We start from the raw sequence: 25,933 nt of genomic DNA on the forward strand, positions 1-25,933 counted from the left end.
ATATGTTGTATGATATATACACAATTGACGTCAAGTAATTATATGCTTAAGTATTTAAAAGAAACTTTTTCTAAAAATTTCCCAACTTGTCAAAATTTTTCAAATCCTCAACTTTTTTCTAATGTTTATATTTTAATTTGTTTATTTTATAAAACACTAAAACACACTTCTTCCATGCATCTACAGCTAAAATTCTATTGAATAGATTTATAATGATTTTGTAACAATTGTAAGAGCAAATCAAACAATTCGTCTTTGTTGCTTCATCCTTTTTATAACATTTGGACATGAATTCCCATCTCCAGAAGGCATGGTATTGTTGATCTGGAGGAAAACCATGTTTCATGCATGGCAGTGTTTCAAAAATAAAATCCACACTCACGACTCATCGATATCTTCTACTTCTTCTTCTTCTTGGCATTACAACTTCACTAGAACAGATCCTGCCTCTCAGCTTAGTGTTCTTATGAGCACTTCCACAGTTATTAACTGAGAGCTTTCTTTGCCAAAGTTGCCATTTTTGCATTCGTACATATATCGTGTGGCAGACACGACAATACTTTACGCCCAGAGAAGTCAAGGAAATTTACAGTAAGAAAAGATCCTGGACCGACCGGGAATCGAACCCAGACACCTTCAGCATGGCTTTGCTTTGTAGCCGTGGACTCTAACCACTCGGTGGCATTGGGCGGCAGAAGACTATACGTCAAGGAAGGTTAAAATTAATTCCAATGCGGATGTGTGTGGAAGTGAAACTTCCCAGGAGTGACAGCAAATTGCCGACAGGAAATTGATGGTGAATTTGGTGCTATATTTGCTGCAGGCGCCTGCGGGAGTTCGCACTGTAAATTGATGCTGTACACACGAAGAAGGAATCGCAATAAAAGTTAAATTTTATCGAGACGTGTACATCAAATCAGTTCGTTTCCTTTGGGAATGAATTACCGTCAATGGGGGTGACAATGGGTCTGGGGGGTGAGATTGGGTCAAAACGGAAAAAAATGATTTATGACATATTTCAGCTAATAACGGTGATATTACTTAAATTAATAATTCATATGTTAGGGAACATATTATTACACATAATTCATCACAATATACAGTTTTAGAAATAGTAGTTTTTGTTTACTATATCAATAAACTTGTATGTTGAAATTAGATGAAATTTACAACATTAAATTTCTCCTGTGCAAAGAATCACGCATGTACTTTAACCTCTACCGTTATATTAGTAGAAGGTTTAAAGTCTTTTCATTACACTTCACACGTATTTTCTGGAATGTATTTGATTTTTCAACAAAATTTTTATTATTTTCGGTACAGTGTCTAAAACAACAAAAATGGGGGTGAGATTGGGTCAAGCAAGAACGACAGTAAATGAAATTGCAAGTCCACTTTTTTGACATTTTACGGTGCCGGTAGTTCTCTTTTTCATTAAGATGTGTTTATTCTTTCTAAATACAGCATCTCTGAAACATCAAACTAGTCTACTTGAGGATTCCGTACATTGAATAACAATGCAACGCATTTTGACAACTTCTCAATCCAGCAACTGTGTTTCGTGCGCAGCAACATCGTAAAATTTTATCAAATGGATTTTTGTTTTTTTATTTAATTATTTATCAGTGTTTTCATATTATAGAAACATCTCCTGGAAGTACAAATGAGTTGGAACACTGAAATATCGTGATTATGACATCAACATCTGCCTGAAATGTATTGATCGTGGAATGTCGCTCCGAAAATTAACTATTGGCGAAGAATTGAAATAATCACAGTTTCAGTACACCTTTGGGGAAACAGAATAGGCTTCATGGCAATGGGGATGAGACTTTGCAGACAATTCGAGGGAAAAAAATAGAAAATGTATGTAAACTTGACGATGAATGTTGTGTTTACATATTTTTTCTCATAGCTCTTCAATTTTTTTGGTATAATCGTTCTTTTAAGTGGGATTATCATACTTGTGAAACATCTTAGATATCTTTTCATCTAGCTTGCATCGTATTTTATCAATATTCTTCAGCTGTGAATGGTTTTGCAACCATATTATCAAAAACAAGTTATTTCAATTACAGTGACCCAATGTCACCCCCTATATGGGGTGAGATTAGGTCATTTTTCATTCACTTGTGGTGCCGCTGTGAATAAATATTTTTCTTTAATGTTTTGAACAGTTGTTAATGTACCATCAAAGTACATACACACCAAATTTGAAGTTTATTGGAGTAAAATTGCGATAGTTATTCAATAAATAATTCGTACACATCCATTTTTGACCCATTGTCACCCCCAACGATGGTAATTCTGGAATTGTAGATCGATTCTTGCAAAAAATATAAAACCAAAAACTTAGAAAAAGTCTTATTGACCTGTTTCTGAGTTTCTGAGTGCAATTCCGGGCTGCTAGCAGATCTCTTCTAAGAGACTTAGTCACCATTGTAATGCAAGTCTTTAAAAGTTTAAGCTTGAGCTTGATTGGCCATCCGTGGTTGCTTTTCCAGTATCCAGATCAGCTGTATTTACACAAGGAACCAACCAGATGACTGTTTGGGACTAACAGACCCCCTCGGTGTATAAGTGCTGGTGATCTTCTATTTTAGGCAACAATGGCGCGTGCCACGTCAGAACACACACCGATTTAAAACTGGCCCATTGTAGACCGGATATACTACTGCATCTACGCTAGTTCATGCGGGAAGGAGTAGGGCTGGTATAATTTTATAGCAGAGAGGCTTGTTGTTTAGTTACCCAACCAGTGGATTATAATAGAGTTGTAACAGATTTGGTTACTAATTTTGGTTTTTTAGTAGTTAAAATAACTAAAAATATAACACAATTTCCTCTACACTAAACGAAATTTAAACACAACATGTTATAATTTAAACAAAAATGTAACTCTTTAAGTTTCAAATCGAACAAAAATTTGATTAATTTTGTTATTTCATATAACTGAATTATAACAAAATTTGTTATACCAAATTGCTTCTATAACAAATTGTGTTATAATTATGTTTTAAATTAAAACAATTTCGAAACAGCTTTTGTTATTATAACTGATTTTGTTTTAATCATATTAAAATTTCCTCCACCACAAAATTTAAACTAAATTTGTTAATTGTAACAAATGTTGATATAACTGTGCTACAATTTTGTTGTTATCCTCTGATCGGGTAGCAGACTGCCTATGTATCAGGTAGAATGGAAGCGGAAGGTCTTTGATCTCTTAAATCACTTTTATAACAATCATTAATGATGTGAAATTCAAGAGGCTTCAGAGAAACTTTCAGAAAATATTACACGACTATTCCACAGGTTCTTGAGAAAATTCATTTCCAGTTTGCTCGAGAAAAACTTCAAACATAAATCTACAGAGAATACTTTCGAAGACTTCTCCTGGTATGGTTCCAGAAATTTGTCTGACGATTCATCGACAGTTCTCCCAAAAATTCTTCTGTAAATTTCGCCACAGGTTTTACAAGGGATGCCTTTTCCTAGAATTTGCTGCAGGAAAACCAACGCGACCACTGGAAATTTTTCCCAACGATTATCTGAAGGCTTCCTCTGTAGATTATTATACAAATTCTTCCAACTTTTTCTCTATGTTAGTATCTACTCCAGTGGATCTTCTAAAGATTCCAATAGGGGTTTCCCAAGATTTTTTTTTAAGGATTTGTTCCACAGTTTTTGAAGAAATTAGCTTAGAGAGATATGTTTTGAGGAAACAAAACAAAATTCCTCAATTTTCCAGTTATTTCTCTAGCTATCTCCATAGAGATTTCATCATGAACTAATCCAGAGTTCCTCCCAGGAATTACTCTAAATCTTATTGAAGTTCTTCCTAGAACTCCCTAATAAATTTAACCAGGGTTTCCTCGTACCTTCAGAGATTTCTTTAAGAATTTATTATTTGTGCAGAAAATTTCTCGAGTAATTTCTGGAGTCGAATTCCATGGATTATTCCAAGAATGATTATTTCAGAAAAAATATTTCTCCGATCATTGCTACATATATATTTCCACCCAACATACATTTAAGCTGAATAAGAGTGGATGAAGAAGAAAAAGAAAATCCACCGATCTCCCCGGAAGTTCATGGGAAATTTGTACGGAAGTTTCATCAAGAATTACTAAAGGATTTGTTTCAGAAACACCTATACCACATTTTCAGAAATTTCTCCTATAATTTTGAAATACTTTTACACTATAACCTCAATAAGATAAATAAATTGAATCGGTTCGTAAATTGAATCAATTCGTGAAACGTGGAAGTTAGGTTCGTAAAACGAGGTTTTGCCATTTGGAGTCTGCGTGTAAGTGATTCATTTTTATTATTTAAAGAAATTGTACTTTTTAGTATGCTCTGAGTAAAGCATTGGTATTCAGCAAAACCTCTTTTTACGCTCCGTCTTTTTACGCCCTCTCTTTTTACGCTCCAAATTCCAACTTACATCCGACAGTTTGATAGCGTCACACGAGAGCTATTGTAATATGGGTATTTCTGGAACAGGACCGACGAGTAAATGCCGGAAATCGATGTCTGACGTCCAAAATGGCGGCTTTCGGTTTGTGAAAATCACTTGAATCCCCTGTAATATGGGTATTCTTGGAACGGGACCGATTAGAAGATGCCAGAAATCAATGTCTGCAGCCATATTGAAATCCAAGATGGTGACATTCGGGTCGTGAAAAACACTTCATGCCCGAGCTATATGATTTTCACAAATCGGATGTCGACATCTTAGAATCCAAGATGGCGCCGGACATCAATATTTCTCATTTACTAATCAGTACCGTTCTAAAAATACCCATATTGCAGGGTGTTTTCGACAAACAGAAAGTCGTATCTTGGATTTCAAAATGGCATCAGGCGTTGAATTCTGGCTACATTCAATGGTCAACTGTTCAAGGAATCCCTTCACAAAATTCTGGTTGGTTCGATACATTCTGTATTGATTAATGAAGTTTCATTAAGGATTACTATAGGATTTCATTTAGAAATACTTACCACATTTTTCAGAAATTCATTTTTTTTTTTTTAATTTAATATCATGAAATTAAAGACATTCCCCTCAAGGAATTTTCCCTTATTCAAAATAACGAAATGTATGCAAAATAACGATGTATGGCAATTTTTCCGTTCACTTAAAGGAGTAATATCATTTCAAAAAAGTTGCGCCCCTTTGATTCAGGTATAATAACAAATGTTATCATTAAAGTGCTCCCCAGTTCAATGTTGCTAAACAGCGATCGGAAACACGAAGCACGATGAATTTGTGCCCAGGAATTATGACAAATTTTCCGTCTATCTAATTTTAGGTAAATTGCACCCCCAAATTTCTGGAACTTAAGTATTTTTATAATTCACTACTCAAAAATACTTCTATCATATAAGTTTCACCCCAATTATGCAGGAATTATATGAGAAAATTCTCCTGCATTCTTTCATGAAGGACTACCATGTTAAAAATTTCCCACCTATCGTTCATGAATAGTGATAATTTTTCCGCCCATCTCCACTCATGGAGTAATAACATCCAATTAAATTTGCGCCCCTCTGATTCATGAATAATAACTTTTTATTTCGCCCGCTTCCCCAATTATATGATTGAATTTTAATCATATCAAGGAGATTGTGTCCTTATGTTACTGGAATTCAGACACATTTGCTACTCATAACTAAAAATTCTTCTCCTTATTGAATAATATCATGCAATAAAAATTGCGCCCCATAACTCAGAAATTGTCTGATTCTTTTGTCATTTCCTTCTCATAAGGATTTTATCATGTTATGCAAATTGTGCCCCAGAAATTATGACAATTTTTCCGCCCACCTATCTTTATTGAATAGTATCGTATAATGAACATTTGAGCCCGTATGATTCAGGAATTAACTTCTCAAAAGGGTTCCATTATTCAATGAAATAAGCACTCTCAAGATTCAGAAATTATGATATTTTTTCCGCTTAGCTCCTTATTATATCAAATCATGCAAAGAAAACTGTGCTATAAAGTTACTGAGAAAATTTCTTATAAATTTATGTATGGAATTTCCGAGCTAATTTTGGAAATGATTTTAAAAAAATTCTAGAGGAGTTCCTGGGAGAATTCTGGCATAAATTTCTAGAGGAATTACCAGAGTACATCCTGGAGTATTTTCTGGAGCAATTACTGAGAACAATACACAAAGTGTTTCCTGGAGGAATCGCTTATTATTTCCTTGAGGAGTTTTTGGACATTTCCCTGTAGAAAGCCCGTAGTAGTGTTCGGAAAATCCCCATTGAAGATCCTGGACAAATTGTTAGAGGTATTCCTGCAGACATTCTTGGAGATACTCCCGGGGGAATTGTTGGAGAGATTACTGAAAGAGTTCCGGGAAGAGTTTTCGGAGAAATATATGGATGAAATTTAGTAGGGATTTTCAGAAAAAAAATTCTGGAGAAATTCCTGGAATTATTCCCTAAGAAATTTTCATAGGATTTTTGGAGGCAACCCTGGAGTAATATCCGGACTAATTTTCAAATTGATTTTCGGATGAATTTCTGGAAGATTTTTTTAAATAATCCCGGCAAAAACTTTAAACGAATTCATGGATGAATTCATGAATCAATTTCCAGATAAACCTGTGGAAGAATTTATGGAGGTTTTGCTGAAGGAATTTTCAGAGGAGCCTTCAAATGAATATGTAAGGATTTTCTGAAAAAAAAAAAACAATCCGGTAAATTTCTGGAATATTTCCTTGTAGAGTTCCCGGAATCATTACCTGAGGAATTCTAGTCAAAAAAATACCAAGTATTTTCGGCAGGATGAGAAAAAGAAATATCTAGGATGATTCACACAGGATTTTTCCGAGGTCATAACAGACATATTCATTAGGGAATATGATATGATTTTCCAGGAAACTTCCGACCAAGAAACACTTTCGGAAGAAATCCGAGGAACTTTCGGAAGAACTCCTACAGGTACTCCCGAAGAATCTCCTGAAGGAACTTACGGGGGAGCTCCTACACGAACTTCCGAAAGAATTCTTACAGGAACTACCGGAGGAACTCATAGAGGAACTTCCGGGAAAAATCCTACAGAAACTTCTGGAAACAATCCAAGAGAATCTTCCTCCTAGCGGGATTTTTGAAACTTTTTTCATACAAATTTTAAATTTTTCGTATGGACAAATGAGCATGATGGGAGAGGGAGTGGTCTGGAATCACAAAAAACTGTTCACGTGGGTAATGGACAGCCCCTAGGACCTTCCGGATCCTCTTCTAAGGGAACTTTAGATGATCTTCCGAAATAAATTCTAAAGCAACTTATGGAAAAACTCATAGATGAGCTTCCGAAACAACTCCTAGTGCGACGTCCAGAGAAACTTCTGCTTCTGAAGGAATTTCCGGAGAAACTTCCGAGGGAATTCTTGAAGGAACTTCTGGCAGAACTACCAAAGAAGCTTTTAGGATAATTTTCGGAGGAATTCCTGGGGGGCTTTCGAAGGAATTCCAAACGAAGCTGTCGCACAGTGCGTTGAATGTATGGAGATGCGGGACAAAAATGAAAACTGGAAGATCAAGCCATTTGAGCACCTTGCTATGGAAGGGAAAGTTGTTTCTGGTCAAAAGCGCTACAATTTGCATAAATGGCATATAATATATGCATAATCGCAAAACTGTCCTAAGCGCTAATTGCATTATTTTTCAAAAAAAAACCTCGCAATTTGTACTTTTATTGCTCATAATAATGCAACAAGTTATTTGCAAATTCGTCTCTTCTCACTCGTAGCTGCAAAAGTGACTTATACGCATTTATGCAAAAAAAAATCTCATATTTTAATTTTTTGTAAGTTTTTAGTATAAAATTTGAATGAAATCGTGAACACTACACTTTAAATATATTATTTGAAGCATAAACGTGCTCTGGTGTTATGTCTGGTTGAGCCGAGACCACATAGTGTTGCAAACTTTTTCGATTTTTTATCACAAACATCTCATTTTCATACTTGTGCTGGTTAAGGAGTATACCTAAAAATAGTCAAAAATCTCGAAGAGTTGCAGGGAGTTGCAGCTTTATCATTTAGACCTCTTAGAGGACACTCTAAGAAACATTTCTGTGAGTGATTTAAGGTGGAACTTTTTTTGAATCGATAATCAAAGTTATATGTTAGTATTTCATAGCCAACTCATCGTGCCGATTTCTCATATTTAAAGTTAAAATTGGTTTGCTTATCCCATCAAGTATACTTTACCAACCTTTAGTCATGTTCTCTTTTAGATTTTGATTGAATAGATTGGTTTCAGCATTCTCCGTACTGATTGAAAGGAATGCTGAAAACATGCGATAACATTTAATTTTCTGCTACTCCGACATCTGTTACTTTTGACGCTTGCTGTAGTAGTTTTAGTGTTTTGTATATCTTATCAACAGTTGTTTCAATAGTGGATGTTATCTATAAGCACTTGTGGATACTTATTATTGCCGAATAAAATAACTTGAAATTTTTGTCAATGGAGCAACGCACTATGTGTCGGAGGAATTCCAGGAGAAACTTCCGATGACGATCCCAAAGGAGTTGCTGAACGAACTTCTGCAGACACCACCAAATTTAAACAGACGTTGGCAAATAAAATGAGTGCGGCATACCCATAATATCAGCTGTCAAAGAATATCCCCATAATATGCAGTGTGAACGGGTTTCGTGATATAGTTATATCACGTTACTTGTATCACGATGCAGCTCTGTAGTTTGAACAAGGCAATACAGTAAAATGAACAGTTACACTTGTCGTAATGTCACAAGTAAAACTTGTCGTAATTCTCAAAGGAACTCTAAGAAGTATCTTAGGAGAAATTACTGCCAGGATTATCTGAAAAATATCATGGAATACTCTCACTTATGGTTCCTGCATGGTATCTGTTTTTTTTTACCTGAGAGTTTCTTTTTAGTTTCTGTTTGGTCCGCAGCTACAAAATAAGGCTAGCGGATTAAGGACAAGGAAATTTCCTTGACTTCCCTGTACGTAGAGTATCGTAATGCCTGGCACAAGATATACGAATGCTAAAAAGACAACATTGGCAAAGAAAGCTCGCAGTTAAAGTCTGTGGAAATGCTTTTTAAACATTATGGTGGAAATCACGGTCTGTCCCAGTAGGGACATAACGCCAAGAAGCAAATGAAGTCTCTAAATTCATATTATTAAGACAGTCACTACCACCCCTGCTTTCAGTACATCCAAAATGACTTAACTATGCAAAAGCCAGAAACAGCAAAAAGTCGACTCATCAATCAATATCAACTTCGTTTTCAATGAATTACTGGTAAGGTTGTCACGATATAGCTGAGGAGAAAATATGGCAATAGCGGTTTGCATTTTGCGATCGTGCAACTTAGAGTGCTGGAATCAGCAGTTTTTTTTTCTCTTCCAGTCTGTCCTCAACCTTGTATCAGCGTCATTACTGGGCTGGCTATGCAATTCGCGTGAAACATGCTTCATGGTTTGAAGGTTACCTACCGGCTAAGACAAGTTCAATATAAATAGATTCAAGCAGCTAATTTCACATCACGAAAAAAGACACGCCATTGCACATTGGTCCACGGAACGAAATTAAGTGGAATAAATTAATAACTTGAAAAATATAAGAGATAGGGTTTTGGTGTCTTCTGAACATTTGTTTGTCTGATAAAGGCGCGTTATACGCAAAAGTGTCCTAAGCGCCAAATTTCATAGCATTCGAAATTCGCTCTCAAACTTTTTTATTTTAAAAGATAGCGCGACAAAATGTTCTACAATATTGAAGATTATAGAAAATATGAAAACTTTGTAGAACATTATTTTTTTCTATATCTGCTAGTTTTAGAGATATAGGTCACTTTAGAACTTTATGGTCAAAAATCGGGTTTTTCCTCAATACTAACGTAAATATCAATTTTTCAGGCCTACTATGTTCTGAAGAGTTTTAGATATGAGCAAAATACATATTTTCTCTGAAGACGTCATATCTCTAAAATTTTCATTTGAAAAGATATAAGCGTTTTTGTAGTTTTTTCACCCACTTTTCCAAGCCTAACATTTCAAAATGGCGCAAGTGAAATCAAAAACTTTTCCCGTTACTTGAATAAGCATATCTTAAAGTGCATTTTAAGAAAACTTGGTAATAGTATATTTTGATTTTTTCTAATAAATATGTTTTGAATTATCCCTTAATTTTACTTAGAAAACAGATTTTTTCAACTTCTTGAGATTCTTATTCAATTACAGTTGAACATTTTTTAATACATAACTAAATACTGAATCATTCTTGGGATGAACAAGTAGTTTAGTATTGGTATTTTTATTCATATCGTTAATAATTACAGAAATATTCGTTCTTTGCTATAAAATACCGTCAATGGAAGGAAAACTCGACGAATTTAAACAAATTTAAAAGAAGTCCTGCCAATATAACCTGAAGCTTTCACTAGATTGGACAATGCAAATGCAGTTGCATTCCCTTTTTTTTTAAGTTTGTATAAGTGTTTTTTGAACTAGACAATACTTAACTATGTCAATTATATGCACTCGGCCTCCGTATGAATAGAACATTGGAAAATATAACTTTGATCAAAATCTCAAAAATATTAAAAACTACTTATTTTCGATTCCTTTTCAAGTTTATATATAACCTTTACTAATCCCTCATTTAAGGTGATGATAGAACGAAGTCACACCTCAAATTTTCAAGAGCACAAGACATGAGAGCCAAACAGCACTCCACGTTGAAAACTTATCCCATTGCTGGTCACCACCAGCAAGGAAGTAATTTGATTGATTTTCAACGTGAACTGTTGTCAGATTCTCCTGTCTTGTGCACTTGAAAATTCGAAGTTTGGCTTTTAATAAGTAGCATTTAATTCCACTAGAATTTGTATCCTTTGACAGATACGCGTATTTCGACCTCAACTGCCGTCTTCAGTGTCGTGTACTAGACTCGACTAGTCTAATTAAATGGAATACTACTAAATTCGGTTTTTTATCTATTTAACTAAACAGCTCGAAGATTTATTATCATTTTAATATTAACTTTCGAATATGACTGATACAAGCAAATAATGATAGATTTTGAATATTTTTGAGCTTATATGATTAAAAAGTGAAATAAAAATTTTAAAACTCGCATTTTATTTTCTTTATTAATAAAAAAAAATATAAAACGTGACATCATAGGTGCATGCACTTATGTTTGCGAATTTAAGTGCGGGATAATGACGTTTAGTGTATAAACTGTATTTATCCAACATGAAAAAAGCAGTTTTATTTATGGTTCCACTTTCTTTTTTATAGAAGTGGGAGAGGATCAAAATAGCAATTTATATTCTAGTATATAAAATTTTACACCATTCAGCCAAAAAAGTTTAAGACTGACGATGTTGATTGAAATCACGATGATTCAAGTAGAATAATTTTTAACTTGAAATTTATAGGCAGCGGTATCGTGTAATTTATTGATAAATGATCGTGATTGTACAAATTATTGCGTACTTCCCCGTCGTACGGTGGACGGTCACACAATTTGCAGGATGAAGAAAAATGTGACATAATTACACGTCCGCATCAGATCATTCCGATTCATTCGCTGCACTTGTTACATTACATTGCAAGGAATAAGTGCACCGAAAACACCATAAGGATTAGATGACACACACGGTATGGGACGATTCAAATATGACGTCCATCGTTTTTCGGGATTTCCGGACCCCCCTCCGTCCGCTGTCACGCTTTTTTCAATACCTTATGCATGCACTGTTACACTTTCATAGATTACTTCCATCCCCCCCAATTGATGGACGTCATTTTTGGATGATCCTTATGCTATCACACTTTGAAGGAGTGTGCATATGCAATATGCATAATTTGGACCGCATTTGTGGCGTTACCATGAAACTTAGTGTAAACAGAATTATATAATGAAAAGTCAAGGTAATTACAAGGCCGAACTTTTCTGTAAAGTTAAATTATTACCGATATTTATAAAAAAAATGGCATGATAAACATCTACAACATTCTTGTTTGCACCTAAAATAATTCATTTTTTATGAATATATTATAAAATATTCTACTGTAATTGCATAAGTATCACCAGACGTCAGAAAAAAACTGTTTTCTAAGTAAAATTGAGGAATAATTCAAAACGCATTTATTAGAGAAAATCAAAATATACTATCACCGAAGTTTCTTAAAATACACTTGAAGATATGCTTATTCAAGTATCGGGAAATGTTTTTGATTTCACTTGCGCCATTTTGAAATGTTAGGCTTGGAAAAGTGGGTGAAAAAACTGCAAAAACGCTTATATCTTTTCATATGGAAATTTTAGAGGTATGACGTCTTCAGAGAAAATGTGTATTTTGCTCATATCTAAAACTCTTCAGAACATAGTAGGCTTGAAAAATTGATATTTTCGTAAGTATTGAGGAAAAACCGATTTTTGACCAAAAAGTTCTAAAGTGACCTATATCTCTAAAACTATCAGATATAGAAAAAAATGATGTTCTACGAAGTTTTCATATTTTCTATAATCTTCAATATTGTAGAACATTTTGTTGCGCTATCTTTTGAAATAAAAAAGTTTGAGAGCGAATTTCGAAAGCTATGAAATTTGGCGCTTAGGACACTTTTGCATATAACGCGCCATGACCAGACAAACAAATGTTCAGAAGACACCAAAACTCTATCTCTTATATTTTTCAAGTTATTAATTTATTCCACTTAATTTCGTTCCGTGGACCAATGTGCATTGCATTGTTGATGTGAGAAGAGACGAATAGCTTCAGGGACATCCGATAACATTAATTTGTTGGGAGTTTGAATTTAAAGTTGATTATTTTGATGTGGAATAACTTAAGGTTTTAACTTTGTTTCAAATAGTACTCAAAATACAAATATTTAAATCAATCCTATTTGTTAGTCGAACATAGTTTCACTAGACAGCGTTGCTAGAAGCAATTCAAGAATTAGATTTACCCAAAAGTGAAAAATATATCAGGAAAAGTACTCATCCCACCAGATTTGATCAGAATCTATCGATGCTTCTTACACGATGGAAGTGAAACTTTTCCATCACGAAGTCAGCAGCCGTGCAACCCTAGGGGCAAAAGTATTTTACTACCGGTCCATCTCCACTATTGCTGATGCCAAGCAAAATAGTGCTGCTGCTGCTACCGTCTCAAAGTGTGTTTACAGTGCAAAACTGGTAACGAGTTTTCAAAATTAGATCAAACACTCCATCACTGCGGTTTACGTTCGCAAAATAGGTTCCAGCTGTTTCTGTTTACAGGACCCGATGCATGAGTCAGGCACATGCTCATGATTCACACGGATTCAAATTTCGAAACCGTTGTTTCTGTATTAAATCTCTACCAAATCCAACTTAACTGGTCTCTTTCTTAAGAATGGAATTGTTTGATCTTCTTTTTCTGCTTGTCATTACGTCCTCACTGAGACAGAGTGCTTCTCAGCTTAGTGTGTTCAATGCGTACATCCACAGTTATTAACTGGGAGTTTCCTTTGCAAAGTTGCCATTTTCGCAATCGTATATCGTGTAGCAGGTACGATAATACTCTATGCTCAGGAATCTCAAGGAAAAGATCGTGGACCAACTGGGAATCGAACCCAGACACCTTCAGCATAGCTTTGCTTTGCTTGTAGTCGTGGACTCTAAACCCTTGTCTAAAAAAGGTCCCAATAAGTTAAATCTAATGTTTTCAAATATTCCTTTTTTTAAGTAATTGATTCTAATGATTGCTTTTTTTCTTTTTCAGGTGAGTTTTCGAGATTTGTACTGCATCATAAATCGTAAGTGTTTCACAATGTCCAGCCCATAATCCCAAATGGCGCGGCTCATAATATCGGCAGTAATAAATGAGACGTCCAACTCATTCCTCGTACCGTTATTAAATGGTTCAACTTTCTAACTCAATCTGCAGAACTGTAATCAACTAGCCCCCCGTCTAACACACCAAAAGGATTATATTCCTCAACTTTACCTAATAATCGGTCTACCGGGAAATTGCTTCCTACGAACGTCGCAAAGCTCTGTAACCAGCAAAAGCTGGCTGATAAATGACGCACCCATCAAGTGCACCATTCCTCATCCAGTTTCATGGTCCCATCTCTTTTATCATCCAGTATCGTTGGTCTCTGTTGCCGTTCAGGTGCTCTCAGTTTTGATTAGCAACTAATACAGATTACGAACTGGATCATATTTCTATCAATACTTTGAAACTTGCAATTCGGAAATTTCGTAATCATATGAGTTTTAAGGTTCATCACCAAAGCGAACCAGTTTCAAGACAGTTGTACACCTGAAATCACCCATGTTCGGAACCAGAGCGGTATCTCGACACCACCGGTCTGGAGTCTGTTGATGATGGGATGGATTAGCAGTGTCAGAACCAGGCAACAGTATCGATTTCACTTCCCGTTGTCGAACCGCAGCATCAGCTTCGTTCGGGATATTGGCTTTCCACCACAACCAGTGGTTGGCTTTAAAGTTGCCTATTCTCGTCTCGTCGGCTTTTGTGACTTTGCTATGCATTATTTGACTTTGGTATTAACCCTTTCCATGACTACTTAATGGAGATTGAATGATTTTTAAGCTGTTAAAGTCTTCGCTCAAAGTTGGATTCATATACGTATTTGGTATGATTTGCACGAATAAAAGTGTGGCTAAATTTTGCAAAGCATTTTGAAAATTCAAGATCAAGAACTTCTCAAAGAAGGGCTTTGTCTTACGCATAGTTCCGAAGGCATTCTCAGAAAGTAATTCGCTATCTAGCTTTGACATTTTGTGGAAATATAGTCCAAATTTAGATACACAGATCAGAAATTAGTTCATTGAGTTCCGAATTCTATCTGAACTTTCTGTGAGTTCTGGACGGTCTTTAGATATTTCATCGAATAGTTTTGTCCAAAACTTTTTCGAAATTCAAACCGTTTGAAGCTTATAGCATTTTATAAATATGAATAATAATAGTTCATAAATAAGTTAGTTGAAGTTCATCAAATTTATATGAGAAAAAAAAACAAAATATCAAGTCCATAGATCATTTTGCCATTACAGTCGACTCTCCACATCTCGATGTTCTACATCTCAATATCTCTCCCTATGTCGATGATTTCATAGGTCCCTTCAGTCTGCATACATTTTCACTCTCCATATTTCGATATCCTCCTTATCTTGATACTCCATGTCTCGATGTGTTTCTGTTGATTTTTCGTTTTCAATTTTCTCTCCGTATGTCGATATGATCAGATGTGGAGAGGCGACTGTCGTTTGTTAATATTTTGGGCAACCGGGAAAAATCCACAATAAAACACTGGGAGTTTGGATATGGGAAAGGATTTGTTTCGGCAAACGATAAAGATATAATTTTAAAAGAATACGTGAACATATACACGGGTGATCGATACCGATAGTGCAGTTACTATGCGAACCGGACACGATCCAAATTCCGTCGCTCGCCCACAAAGGAGCATGCAACAGATTCAATGGACTAAACACTACTGACGCGTCGTTGCGTTTTTCACCCGCACATTTTGTTTTCCTTTTTTCGCAAAACGCACAACGCGAACCCGACACAATTGATCCGGATTCCGATGCTTGCCCTCAAAGGAGCATGCAACAAATTCAACGGATCAAACACTACTCTCAAAATTTCCGCATAAAATAAGTCAGCAAAAGTGAAGTATGCATTTTGTATTATTCATTGCGTTTTAACGAAACACAATTATTGTTGGCGCTAGAAACACTGATCAAACAGAAAGAATAAGCTAAACATGCTCAATTCTAAACGACAAGACAGCAAAATTGAATTTCCAGCGAAACAGGAATGGGCTCCTTCTTCTTCTTTCTGACGTTACGTCCCCACTGGAACAGAGCCTGCTTCTCAGCTTAGTGTTCTTATGAGCACTTCCACAGTTATTAACTGAGAGCTTACTATGCCAATGACCATTTTTGCATGCATATATCGTGTGGCAGATACGAAGATACTTTATGCCCTGGGAAGTCGAGCAAATTTCCAACCCGAAAAGATCCTCGACCGGTGGGATTTGAACCCACGACCCTCAGCTTGGTCTTGCTGGATAGCTGCGCGTTTACCGCTACGGCTATCTGGGCCCCTATTATAATGTATTATTTATAAGCATTACAACATGTTTTCGGAAGTTGGCAACACTGTTCAAGTAAATAAGAATAAGGTATCGCAGTTCTTGTGAAGATTAATCTTTTTATACATTCAGATAATTAAACAATAAGTAGGTCGTTAGGCCGAAATAACTTTTAATAATTTAAGATGAAAAATATTTATTATACGGATAACACATTCATCAGGGTTTTTCCTTCTTGTGAACAAAGACAGTTCTCTATAGTTATATTTAACAGCATATATTGTGGGCTTCTAGGTCATGCATATTATCCTGACGTTACAACTAACAAGCAAGTAAGTAAGTACCTCGGATATTTTTCCCGCTAGAGATTGGTTTATTATTTCATTATTGGAAGGTTTTAAATTATTCTATCGGAGAATTTTTATTCCAAAAATTTAGCATGGGCTTAAATGTGTAGGAAAACGTGATTTTCATGGGCTGTATATGAATTCATAACTAAAAAGAGAAAAAAAATAATAATATTTTACCGATGGAATATTTTAAAACATTCAATTTTTATAATCTGCTGGTTTAGACATAGCGTCTTACGATCCATCACAACTACCGCCCATTTTCGGCCTTATGATCTTTTCGGCCTATCAGCATTCGACCTTATAGCCTTCGGTCTAATGGTATAACCAAATGTAGGTATTCTATACCAGGGAATTTTCATATTTACCACCCTAATAAGGCATGAAAGAGACCTTCTTAAGTGGTAAAACATCAAAAGCAATAGCTCGTTCCTATTCTACGTATTGGTATTCTAGTTATGCGTTCTTGCTCGATTAGACACCATTATTACTGCTCTACCCCCTATACACAAATATGTCTGAATTTCCATATATTTTTTTCTAAAATGCTCTAAAAATCCATCTTGCTTCTCTATGCACCGTCTTATTCATTTGAACACTCTCTCCCCTTTATTACAACAGAGAAAAGTGAATGTTTCAGGATCAGCTTACAGGACTCCAGTAGGGACGTAGATTGGGTGTCAAAACGCCAAAAGGACAAAACATAACGTCGAAAAGAAAAAAAAAATGAAGTAAACAAAATTTCTTGGATTAATGAGTCTCTTCCGAAAGAATAAATTATTCGTTATTCATAACATATTTAACAGATCCCGATTCGAGCAAAAAGTCTGACCTACAATATTGAAAATTTGCCGCTTTCAACGTCTTGTATTTCGACGTTTTGTCTCTCAACATTTTGTCCCTAAGCAGAGAAGTAAATGAGGTTGAATTTTATTGGTTGACAAAACGTCGAAAGAACAAAAGGTCGAGAGTCTGAAACGTCGAAAGAAAAGAATTGGAATGGAACGAAATTTCTTGAAAGTACGATTCTTTTCTGAAAGAATTAATCATTCGACATATTTTATTTTCGAAGCTTTGGTATTCGATGTTTAGTTTTCCGACATTTGGTATCTAAACCGAGAAGTTATAATGGGGAATAATGGTGTCTAGGAAGCATGATAGATTCTAAACCTGTTTTGGAAGGAATTTGTAAAGAATAAAATGGAGGATGTGAAGAGGTTCCAGAAAATAATGTAATTTAACTGGTTTGGGGATAAAATGTCGAAAGACAAACGTCAAAAGACAAAACGTCGCATTCCAAAACGTTTAGAAGGATAAAACATCGAATGATTTATTCTTTCGGAATTTCTTCCAAGAAATTTCGCTCCTTTCCAATACTTTCCTTTCGACGTTTTGTCCTTTCGTCGTTCTGGAATTCAAATGTCGAAAGACAACACGTCGAGGATGTCAACTTTATGCCAAAATGATGAATCCCAAAACGTCAAAAGCATTTATTTATCAACACCGTTTTGGAATTGTTGTCCAGATATCTTATTTCGCAACCGACAAGAAAAACGTTTGGCACACAGTGAATTATGTATGCTTCTAGAAGAGAATCATTCTTACAAGTAATTCTCCTTTTCTTCCAATTTTCTCCTGTCGACATTTTGTCCTTTCGACGATTTAGCATTCGAAGATTTGGAATTCGACGTTTTTTCTTTCGACGTTTTGCCATCCAACTTCGGCGTTTTAATTTTCCGGCTTCTGCTATTCTACTTTATGGATTTGCAACTTTATTTATTTTCTCTTTGATAATTTAATGGACTCGTCTGGTCCAATTGAATGATAAAACTTGAACGAAACCTGACAACATCCAAATCATGGATAAATACTTCATAATAAATTTCCACAAAACTTAACGTCGAAATCTATTTTGAACGGTGATGACCATTGACTTGACTTCAATCTGTTCGCCAAAGTATCATTAAACTTAGAAGTTCATGCATTTTATAAGATGTTCGATACAAATACCTTTAGTAAAAATCGATGTTAAAACTATGAAAAGGGAACAAGAGTTTTTGTAGTCAATTGAAAAAAAAAAAGTTTTTTTTGATGTACTTATATCGATAGGAATCCCTAAAAATGTCAAAAAGTTTCAGAAATTCTATGTTAAATTCCTGTTGAAAAAGAATTTAGAAAATCTTTTCGGAAACAGTTTTAGCTGTAACTATCCAACAAATTTCTTTTGCAGTTCTTCCAAAATATTTTCTGTATGTCTTACTCTAAAAATCTGATATAAATTAGATAAGGATGTGGAGTGATTCGTGGAATAATTTGTGAACACATCTCAAAAAAATATATATTGTGTTATTCCTTGAGATTTTTTTTACCAGAAATGGAAAGCGGATAGATTAGTAGGTGTTATTATGACAGAATCGCAGGTTAAACTTTCGGGAAAGTTTACAGGGTAATTTCTAGAACCTAAAAGGAATTCCTGAAGATTTTTTTGAGAAATACAAGAATAAATTACAAAATCCTTCAGTAAATCTGTTGGAAAACCACTTAAAAGAATCCCCAAGAGAATCACTAGTGTTGTTTACAGAAAAAAAAAAACTCTGTGAAATAATTGGTTGAAACTTTGGGGAATGGAAAATCCCACAGAAAACAATAATATAATTCTTCACAGAAACCCTGATTTATTTGCTCGGGTAACTCATGAGTAGTTTCACAGAAGACTTTTTGGAATATCTTTTAAACGTATACCGCTAGAAACTGTATAGGAATGTTTCTATTTTTCAATATCAAAAGAAGACATTTTTAAAGAATTAAAAAATATTATTTTCGAGGAAATTTTTAAGGGTTGCGGAAAGCAAAATCAAATTGATTTTTGGAGAAAACTAAATAAATTCTTGAAGAATTTTCTACGAAAAGAAATACAGTCAGACCTGTGGGAACTTCTCTGAGAATTCTCCAAGAACGTTTTCCCAATTATATCCTGTGTTATTGCATATGAAATTTTGTAAAATTTTAGGAGGAATCCTGAAAGAATAATTTAATATTTTATGTAGTCTTCGATATTTTTTACTGCATTTTTCAATAGTTTAACCCTCTAATACCCAAATTTTTATATGCGATCTAATTCCATTTTCTGTTATCTAAAATCGTTCTGAATACGTTTCGGGCAATGATTTATTTTTATTTGTAAATTTATGAATTTTAGTTTTTGATTTTTATAATTTTTATTTTTGAACATCCCTATCCTTTTTCATTTTTTCTCGAAGCCTTTTCGGGTTATTAATTTTTGACAATAATACAAATTAAAGTTTTTACGGTACTTTTGAAATAATAAATTTTTATTTTTTTCTGGGTTGAAATTATGTTAATACCACCAGGCTCTTTTTCTGTGATAGGTTGATTGTAGAAACATTTGAAAGGGTCTGAATTTTTGTATTACACGTTAAACGAACCCATTTTAGGTTAAAAAAATATAATTTTTCAAACATTTGAAAACTTTACGAAAAAGTTTAATAATTATATAAATCTTTCCTTAAATGTGTGTTACGAGCTAAGGTTTAAGCCAAAAATAAAATCATATTGATTTCCGAGCTACAATAAAATATAAAAAATTTCAAAATTTTCCCCGTCTAAAGGCGAGGTTGGGTATTAGAGGGTTGCGAGTTTCCTACAGATTTACTGAAATATTTGTTGAAGCAATCTTAAGAAAAACTTTGGAAGCACCTCAAAAGAAAAGTTGGTAAAATATTTCAAGAACCTCTTTGAAAAAATCTCATGCTTGGTGATCTTGAAGATAATTGTGGTGAGATTCTTAGAATTTCTTGAAGAAATCTTCAGTAGAATTTCCATCCCTACCTAGAGAAATGTTCAAAAGAGTTTCCAAAGCATTCTCGGTAGAGATTATTAGAGATTTTGTTTTGATAAACTTAGAAAACCTAAAAAAATTTCAGATAAAAGTCTTTTGAATAATAACTACTTATCCCGGAAATGATTTTCCTTTGGAATCCCAGAGAAAACTGATAAAGAAATTTTTGTAGCAAGCACTGAAAAAGTACGAAAATGATTCACGAAAAATCCCCGTGGCAATTCTCAGAGGAATCTCTTAAAAACACATGGTCGTATACCTGGAAAATTCGTGTTTATGACACTTAATTAAACATGACACCAACATTGAATTTGTTAAACACGGTTATTTTCGATATAGCAGTAGATCCCATTTTTCGGAATCAAATGAAACAGTGTTGCCAGCTTCAATATGAAGTTTGCAGGTTGAATAACGTCTACTAAATATATTCTTTGTATCAATCTTCTCTATATAAGCGGATCTGAATATATAAAGAATACTTTGATTTTGCCAGCTATCCTTCTTAAATTAAACTTCAGAATCTCCCTCTATTACCTTGCTAATCGTTCAAATATATCTCATTTGTAATACTGAATTTCAATTTAGCATTCCTTTAAACATTTAGCTTGACGTAATGCAGCTGCTTCAGATCCAATTTGTGATTAACTTTCATGAAAAATGTTGCTAGTTTTATTCGAGTACTTCATACGACTTTGATAATCTATTATCCACTCTGAAATCATTGAACACCAGCGTTGCGAAATTCTCAATTTCTCGTTTCTCATGCTTGAGTTTCTTCACGCTTGAGTTGTAGCTCACGTAACTCATGCATGAGTTGGCTCATCCTGTCGACTCAATGGCTTGTATTTCAACAGTTTTTTTTTTTCATGCAAAACACTTATTCTTTGATATTCCGAGTTTTTGACAGAATTCCGATGGGTTTTATGATTGAATCATTTTTTACGCAAGAGTGTGAGCGAGTGATTTTTCATCAAAATCTCATGCGTGAGTTTCGCGAAGTAGATCTCAGATGAGTTTGCCCTCGCGGGAGAATGCAACGATTGAGATTTGAGTGTGAGTCTACCAATCCCGTTTGAACATTCAAGTCTACCAGCTTGTTATTTATTAATATTCATTTGAATCTATTGGAACAGTGTTGCCATCTAACGACAGAAATATGTATCATTATTGGCAGCCTAGGTATTCAAGTTTCTTTGTTCTTTCATAAACATCATGACCATCGAATTTTATATCTTATTTAGATATTGATCGTTTATCATAAAAGTAATGGTCGTAAAACAGGTTGAAGTTAAGCAGGACATGACAGTGTCATAAAAGGAGTTACTGTTTGCCAATCATCTATTGTTGAAGGGTGAGTGAGCCTGTTCATTTTCTTTTATGCATTGTGTTCGGAAATCCTTGAATTCCTCACTAGATGATACAAGGGATTATTTTCACAGGATGAAGACACGATATCATTGTTGCAATAATCTCAAACCGGCTTTACTTTCAAAGCTTCTGCTTTACAATATTCCACCAGCGAAGCAAATTCCACAACTTTTCTATCCTAGCGTCCTTAAAATCACGATAAACCGTTGTTACCCCTGCCGCGTTGTCCGAGTTGGTGAACTCAACCATTTCAATATGCTGGGAAGGTCTTCCAGTACTTTCTCGATGTGGCACCGTCAAGCTTCCCTTCAGAGCAAAGTTGATCCACTCGTGGACCAGCAGTCGTGACATGGCAGCTTCCGGCGAATCCTTCGGGAAATCCATATACTGTATCGGTTGACGGAAGAGGTACATCAGTTCCTCTGCATGGCAGGCTCCACTGTCTGGACCAGTAAACAAAGGGAACATCGCCGAACAAGAGTATCGTCCTTTGAAGTTGATGTAATACAAGCTGACTGGTGCCTCGGACTGAGGATCGTTGATAAGATGCTGAAGAATGCTTTCCATCATGGGGTATTGGAAGCCTACTTCTGAAACGACCTGGAAATGCATAAAATTTAGTTTAGTCTGAAGTCAGTATGTGTCTTCGATATGTATACCTGGGTCAGAGCAAAGGCATTTTCCGGACTAATGGGGTTACCACCAAAAAATTTCTTATACAATAAAGGTACTGAACTCGGAGGGACGTCTGCCAAAAGTGGCAGCAGCTCCTGTTGATTCTTGATAAAAGGTTCCAGCTGATCGACAAATAACGATAAAAGCACAGCTATTCCATCATTTGGAAGATATCCCGTCATCCAAGGTATTTTCCGGTAGCGTCCCGCAGCCCACAGCTCCTTGGGATCTTCCTTTATGAATGTTTCATCATCCACATATTTCTCTGCGACCGGACGGAAAAGAATAATCGGTTGATTATTCCAAAACTTCAGCTTATCAACACTAGCGAGTAACTTAGAAGCGTCGACTTTCCTCAGCGCCGTTATCAATTTTTCAGAACTCATTCTTTCGGCTCCTTTTACTTCCGCAGCAACTGCCAGCTTTCGTACCAACCCAAGCTGATCCGGGTATTCCCTGCCCCAGAAAGCCAAAGCACTTCCGCTTTGCGATATCGCCTTCGAAAAGAGACCTTCACTCAGTGGACTCATCATGTGTAGCTGTACCGAAGCAGCCCCCGCACTATGACCGAACAAAGTCACCCGTCGACGATCTCCGCCGAAGCTTTCGATGTTTCCTTGAACCCATCGCAGAGCTAACGATTGATCCTTCAGTCCGAAATTCCCGGGAGCAGAACGATCGTCACTAGCGAGGAACCCGAACGGTCCCAGCCGATACTGCAAAGTGACAATGATGACCTTCCGGGTGTCCATGAACTTCTCCGGTCCTAGCACCAGTGGATCAGCACTTTCTCCTATGTATCCACCACCATGAATGTAAACCATGACCGGTAACTTCTTGTGTTTGCATTTTTTCGGCCGGTAGACGTTCAAGTACAGACAATCTTCCTGCCCCCTGATGGTGGCCAGCGGGAAAATGTCGTACTTTTGAATGCACATTGACTTTGTGGTGCTGGCGTTGAGATACCGCTTCCACGGATCGATTGGTACTGGATTCTGCAAAGTTTCGATTTGATTCAGATTCGGATATGGTTGATTACAATTAGGATCTTACCGCGAATCTTAGCCGGCCTACGGGTGGTTTGGCGAACGGAATTCCGACGAAGGCATCAAAAGGTCCTGCTTCCAGTCCATCCATTTTGGTTCCACAAAGGCAGCCATCGTTTATTTGAACGGCTGGTTGAGAGTGGCACCATGATTGACACTGAAGATGGTCGTTTGCTGATCCGGTTTGAATCGAGTTGAACAGGAGTATTGGTATTATGAGGCTGAGTCCGTACATCCTAGAAGAATCGGTAGAATAAATAATAAATCTTATTTTAAGGAATGATATACTTACTTTAACGGTTATGCAGCTTTCTTCCGAAGAGCAACCACGACCCCAACTGATAAAGTTTGCATTGTGGTGGGGTTTATTTATGCTGCGAATCATGGTAAAGGTGCGTCAAAACGTATAAAATGTGTCACAAGTGAAAGGAAGAAAGTCATACATTTCAAATCTTTGCGGAAATGTCGATCGATCCACCTAGGTATTCTAGAGTCTTGCTTTGTTAAGCCATCTATCTTTCTTCAGCTTATGAAATATGAGAAAACTGGTCAAGTTTTCTGATAGTATTGAAATTAAATGAAACTTACAAATAATCAAATAACATCATATACAATTTGCTACAAACAAGATAGTTGCAAAAATGTTACTCAGCTACATATAGTCGAACATTCACGCACGCAATCTCATTTTTCAGGCGATTCTTCAACGTTTCCATTCATCCAGCGATGTGAGTGGACAAGCACAGAGAACTGGATAGTATTCTTGCTGTGACCCATCTGATACACTGACCTTAAACTGGAAACCGGTTCAACAGAAGTTTGGAGTGGAAGAAATTTGTGGACTTGCAGTGCACTCTTTCGTTGCAGATGATTGCAATTTGTGCAAGGATGAATGTTTTTAGTTGTATCGAATTTGAGGGTTATTGATTGATGGATTGTTTAGCTTAACATCCAAGCTCTTACTTCCACGAACTTTTCATATGCAAAAATGATGAGAGGTGTAAAAGTAAATGTTCTGCGAAAGTCATTAGCGAAGATCTGACACTCTTTCTTTTCTTTCTTCTCACAAGATCAATGACAAATTTGTTAACATTTATTAGTCCCTTGATGGGTTTGGCACTATGGTATCGTAGTATCGCCTTAAAGGTTCCATTTCAAGGAAGATCTTTGGTAGATTCTTCAGTCTAGTAAGGAATAATTTCTGAAAAGGACTGTACCATATTCCCAGTGAGATAAAGTGAATATCTCTCAAATTCTTTGGCTGATTCTTGATAAGCCCTTTGGAAAATTCCTCGTTGTAATTCTAATAAAGTTTTTGGTACATGCCCCACAACACTTTTGCGGATTTTATGACAAAATCCTTGGTGAGTGATTTGCAATGCTTTCCAGATCAGTAGAGCAAAGCCTGGTGTTATTCAGTTCATTTTTTTGTAACGGAGTGGGATATTAAATAATTTGATTAGCTGTTAGAAATCCAAAAAATAAAACAAAACATACATTGACTGTGAAAAAATTATTAAATATCAGATATCTATACGTTATTTTCATAATTATTATACTTCTTGGTTAAAAACTAATTTTGATAAATTTTCACTCATTTTTGATGTTGTATTTTAAGGAGCTGTGTTCTATAATTAGAATTGCACAAAATTAAAAAATCCGACCTAAACCTGACCAAGGCAGGAATAGAACTCGGTTTTGCGACATGGCTGAAACGAATCTATGACATTTGGTCGAAAGACATTTGGTCGAATGACATTTAGTCGAATGACGTTTGGTCGAAAGTACATTTGGTCGAACGGACATTTCGTCGAATGGACATTTGGTCGAAAAGGTTTAGTTGCAACAGAAAGCATAGAATATTTCTAGAGTAGCATTTTGGCGCTAATACAAGAGTGATTGAATAACCGTATCAGCTATTTTACCAACAATCTCTATGCGATTAGTAACATTTTTTATTCAATTTGATGGACGCTCTTCCAACATATTGATCAAGCTCTTGGGTTTTTAATGATTCATGTTGCTTTTTTGTTCAGGCATGTTCTGCGATTCGAGATTAGCTGATCCTAATGGAAGCAAGCCGACTTTTGTCTCCTCAGTCAACTATTATTCACTTACCCGATACATAGAATTAGCCCTTTTTCTCATTTTTAATAAAACATACCTTCTACAGCAAACTCTGTTTTTTACCCGAGGTCATCAATACTGCCAGCACAGCCATATATTTACTTGAGGAAAGTTATTAAGCTGGAAGTCACAATAAGCCAATTGGCCATAAGGAGAGTTACCGACACCTAGCATTTACTTCGTCATAAAGGTTTTCCTTAAAGCATTTTTTTCCTGGCGTTTTAATCTTGATTTCCGCATTCAAAAATCTTACCCACGTCCGTAAGCTGCAAAACCCGGAACTCAAAGAAAGATCCCGAGCACTCTCTCTTAATTATTCCATCAAATGAAGATCAATAGTTCATTATTAAGAACGTTGGCATTTCAAAAGAATAAT

The 25,933-nt window shown here is 35.6% G+C and overlaps 2 protein-coding genes across 5 annotated transcripts in view; one reads left to right on the forward strand and one right to left on the reverse strand.

Moving 5' to 3' along the window:
* The window catches only part of LOC5564557, a 487,044-nt gene that overhangs the window by 276,030 nt on the left and 185,081 nt on the right, over positions 1 to 25,933 (forward strand). The window lies entirely within an intron of this gene.
* On the reverse strand, positions 22,308 to 24,876 carry LOC5564561 (venom carboxylesterase-6). Its single transcript, XM_021846963.1, has 2 exons — positions 23,438 to 24,876; positions 22,308 to 23,379 (listed from the first exon to the last, which is right to left on the reverse strand). The coding sequence occupies exons 1-2, from the start codon at positions 23,813 to 23,815 to the stop codon at positions 22,327 to 22,329; spliced, it is 1,431 nt and encodes a 476-aa protein (XP_021702655.1). The 5' UTR covers positions 23,816 to 24,876; the 3' UTR covers positions 22,308 to 22,326.

Source organism: Aedes aegypti, chromosome 2 (genome assembly GCF_002204515.2).
Source record: "Aedes aegypti strain LVP_AGWG chromosome 2, AaegL5.0 Primary Assembly, whole genome shotgun sequence".
Lineage (NCBI taxonomy): Eukaryota > Metazoa > Arthropoda > Insecta > Diptera > Culicidae > Aedes > Aedes aegypti.

What these genes read in the sequence shown, in the direction of transcription:
- LOC5564561 (XM_021846963.1), bottom strand. Translation starts at nt 23,815, where the DNA reads ATGATTCGCAGCATAAATAAACCCCACCACAATGCAAACTTTATCAGT. An exon ending in TAGGCCGGCTAAGATTCGCG is followed by an intron (nt 23,380 to 23,437) that starts GTAAGATCCTAA and finishes GAAACTTTGCAG; the next exon opens with AATCCAGTACCAATCGATCC.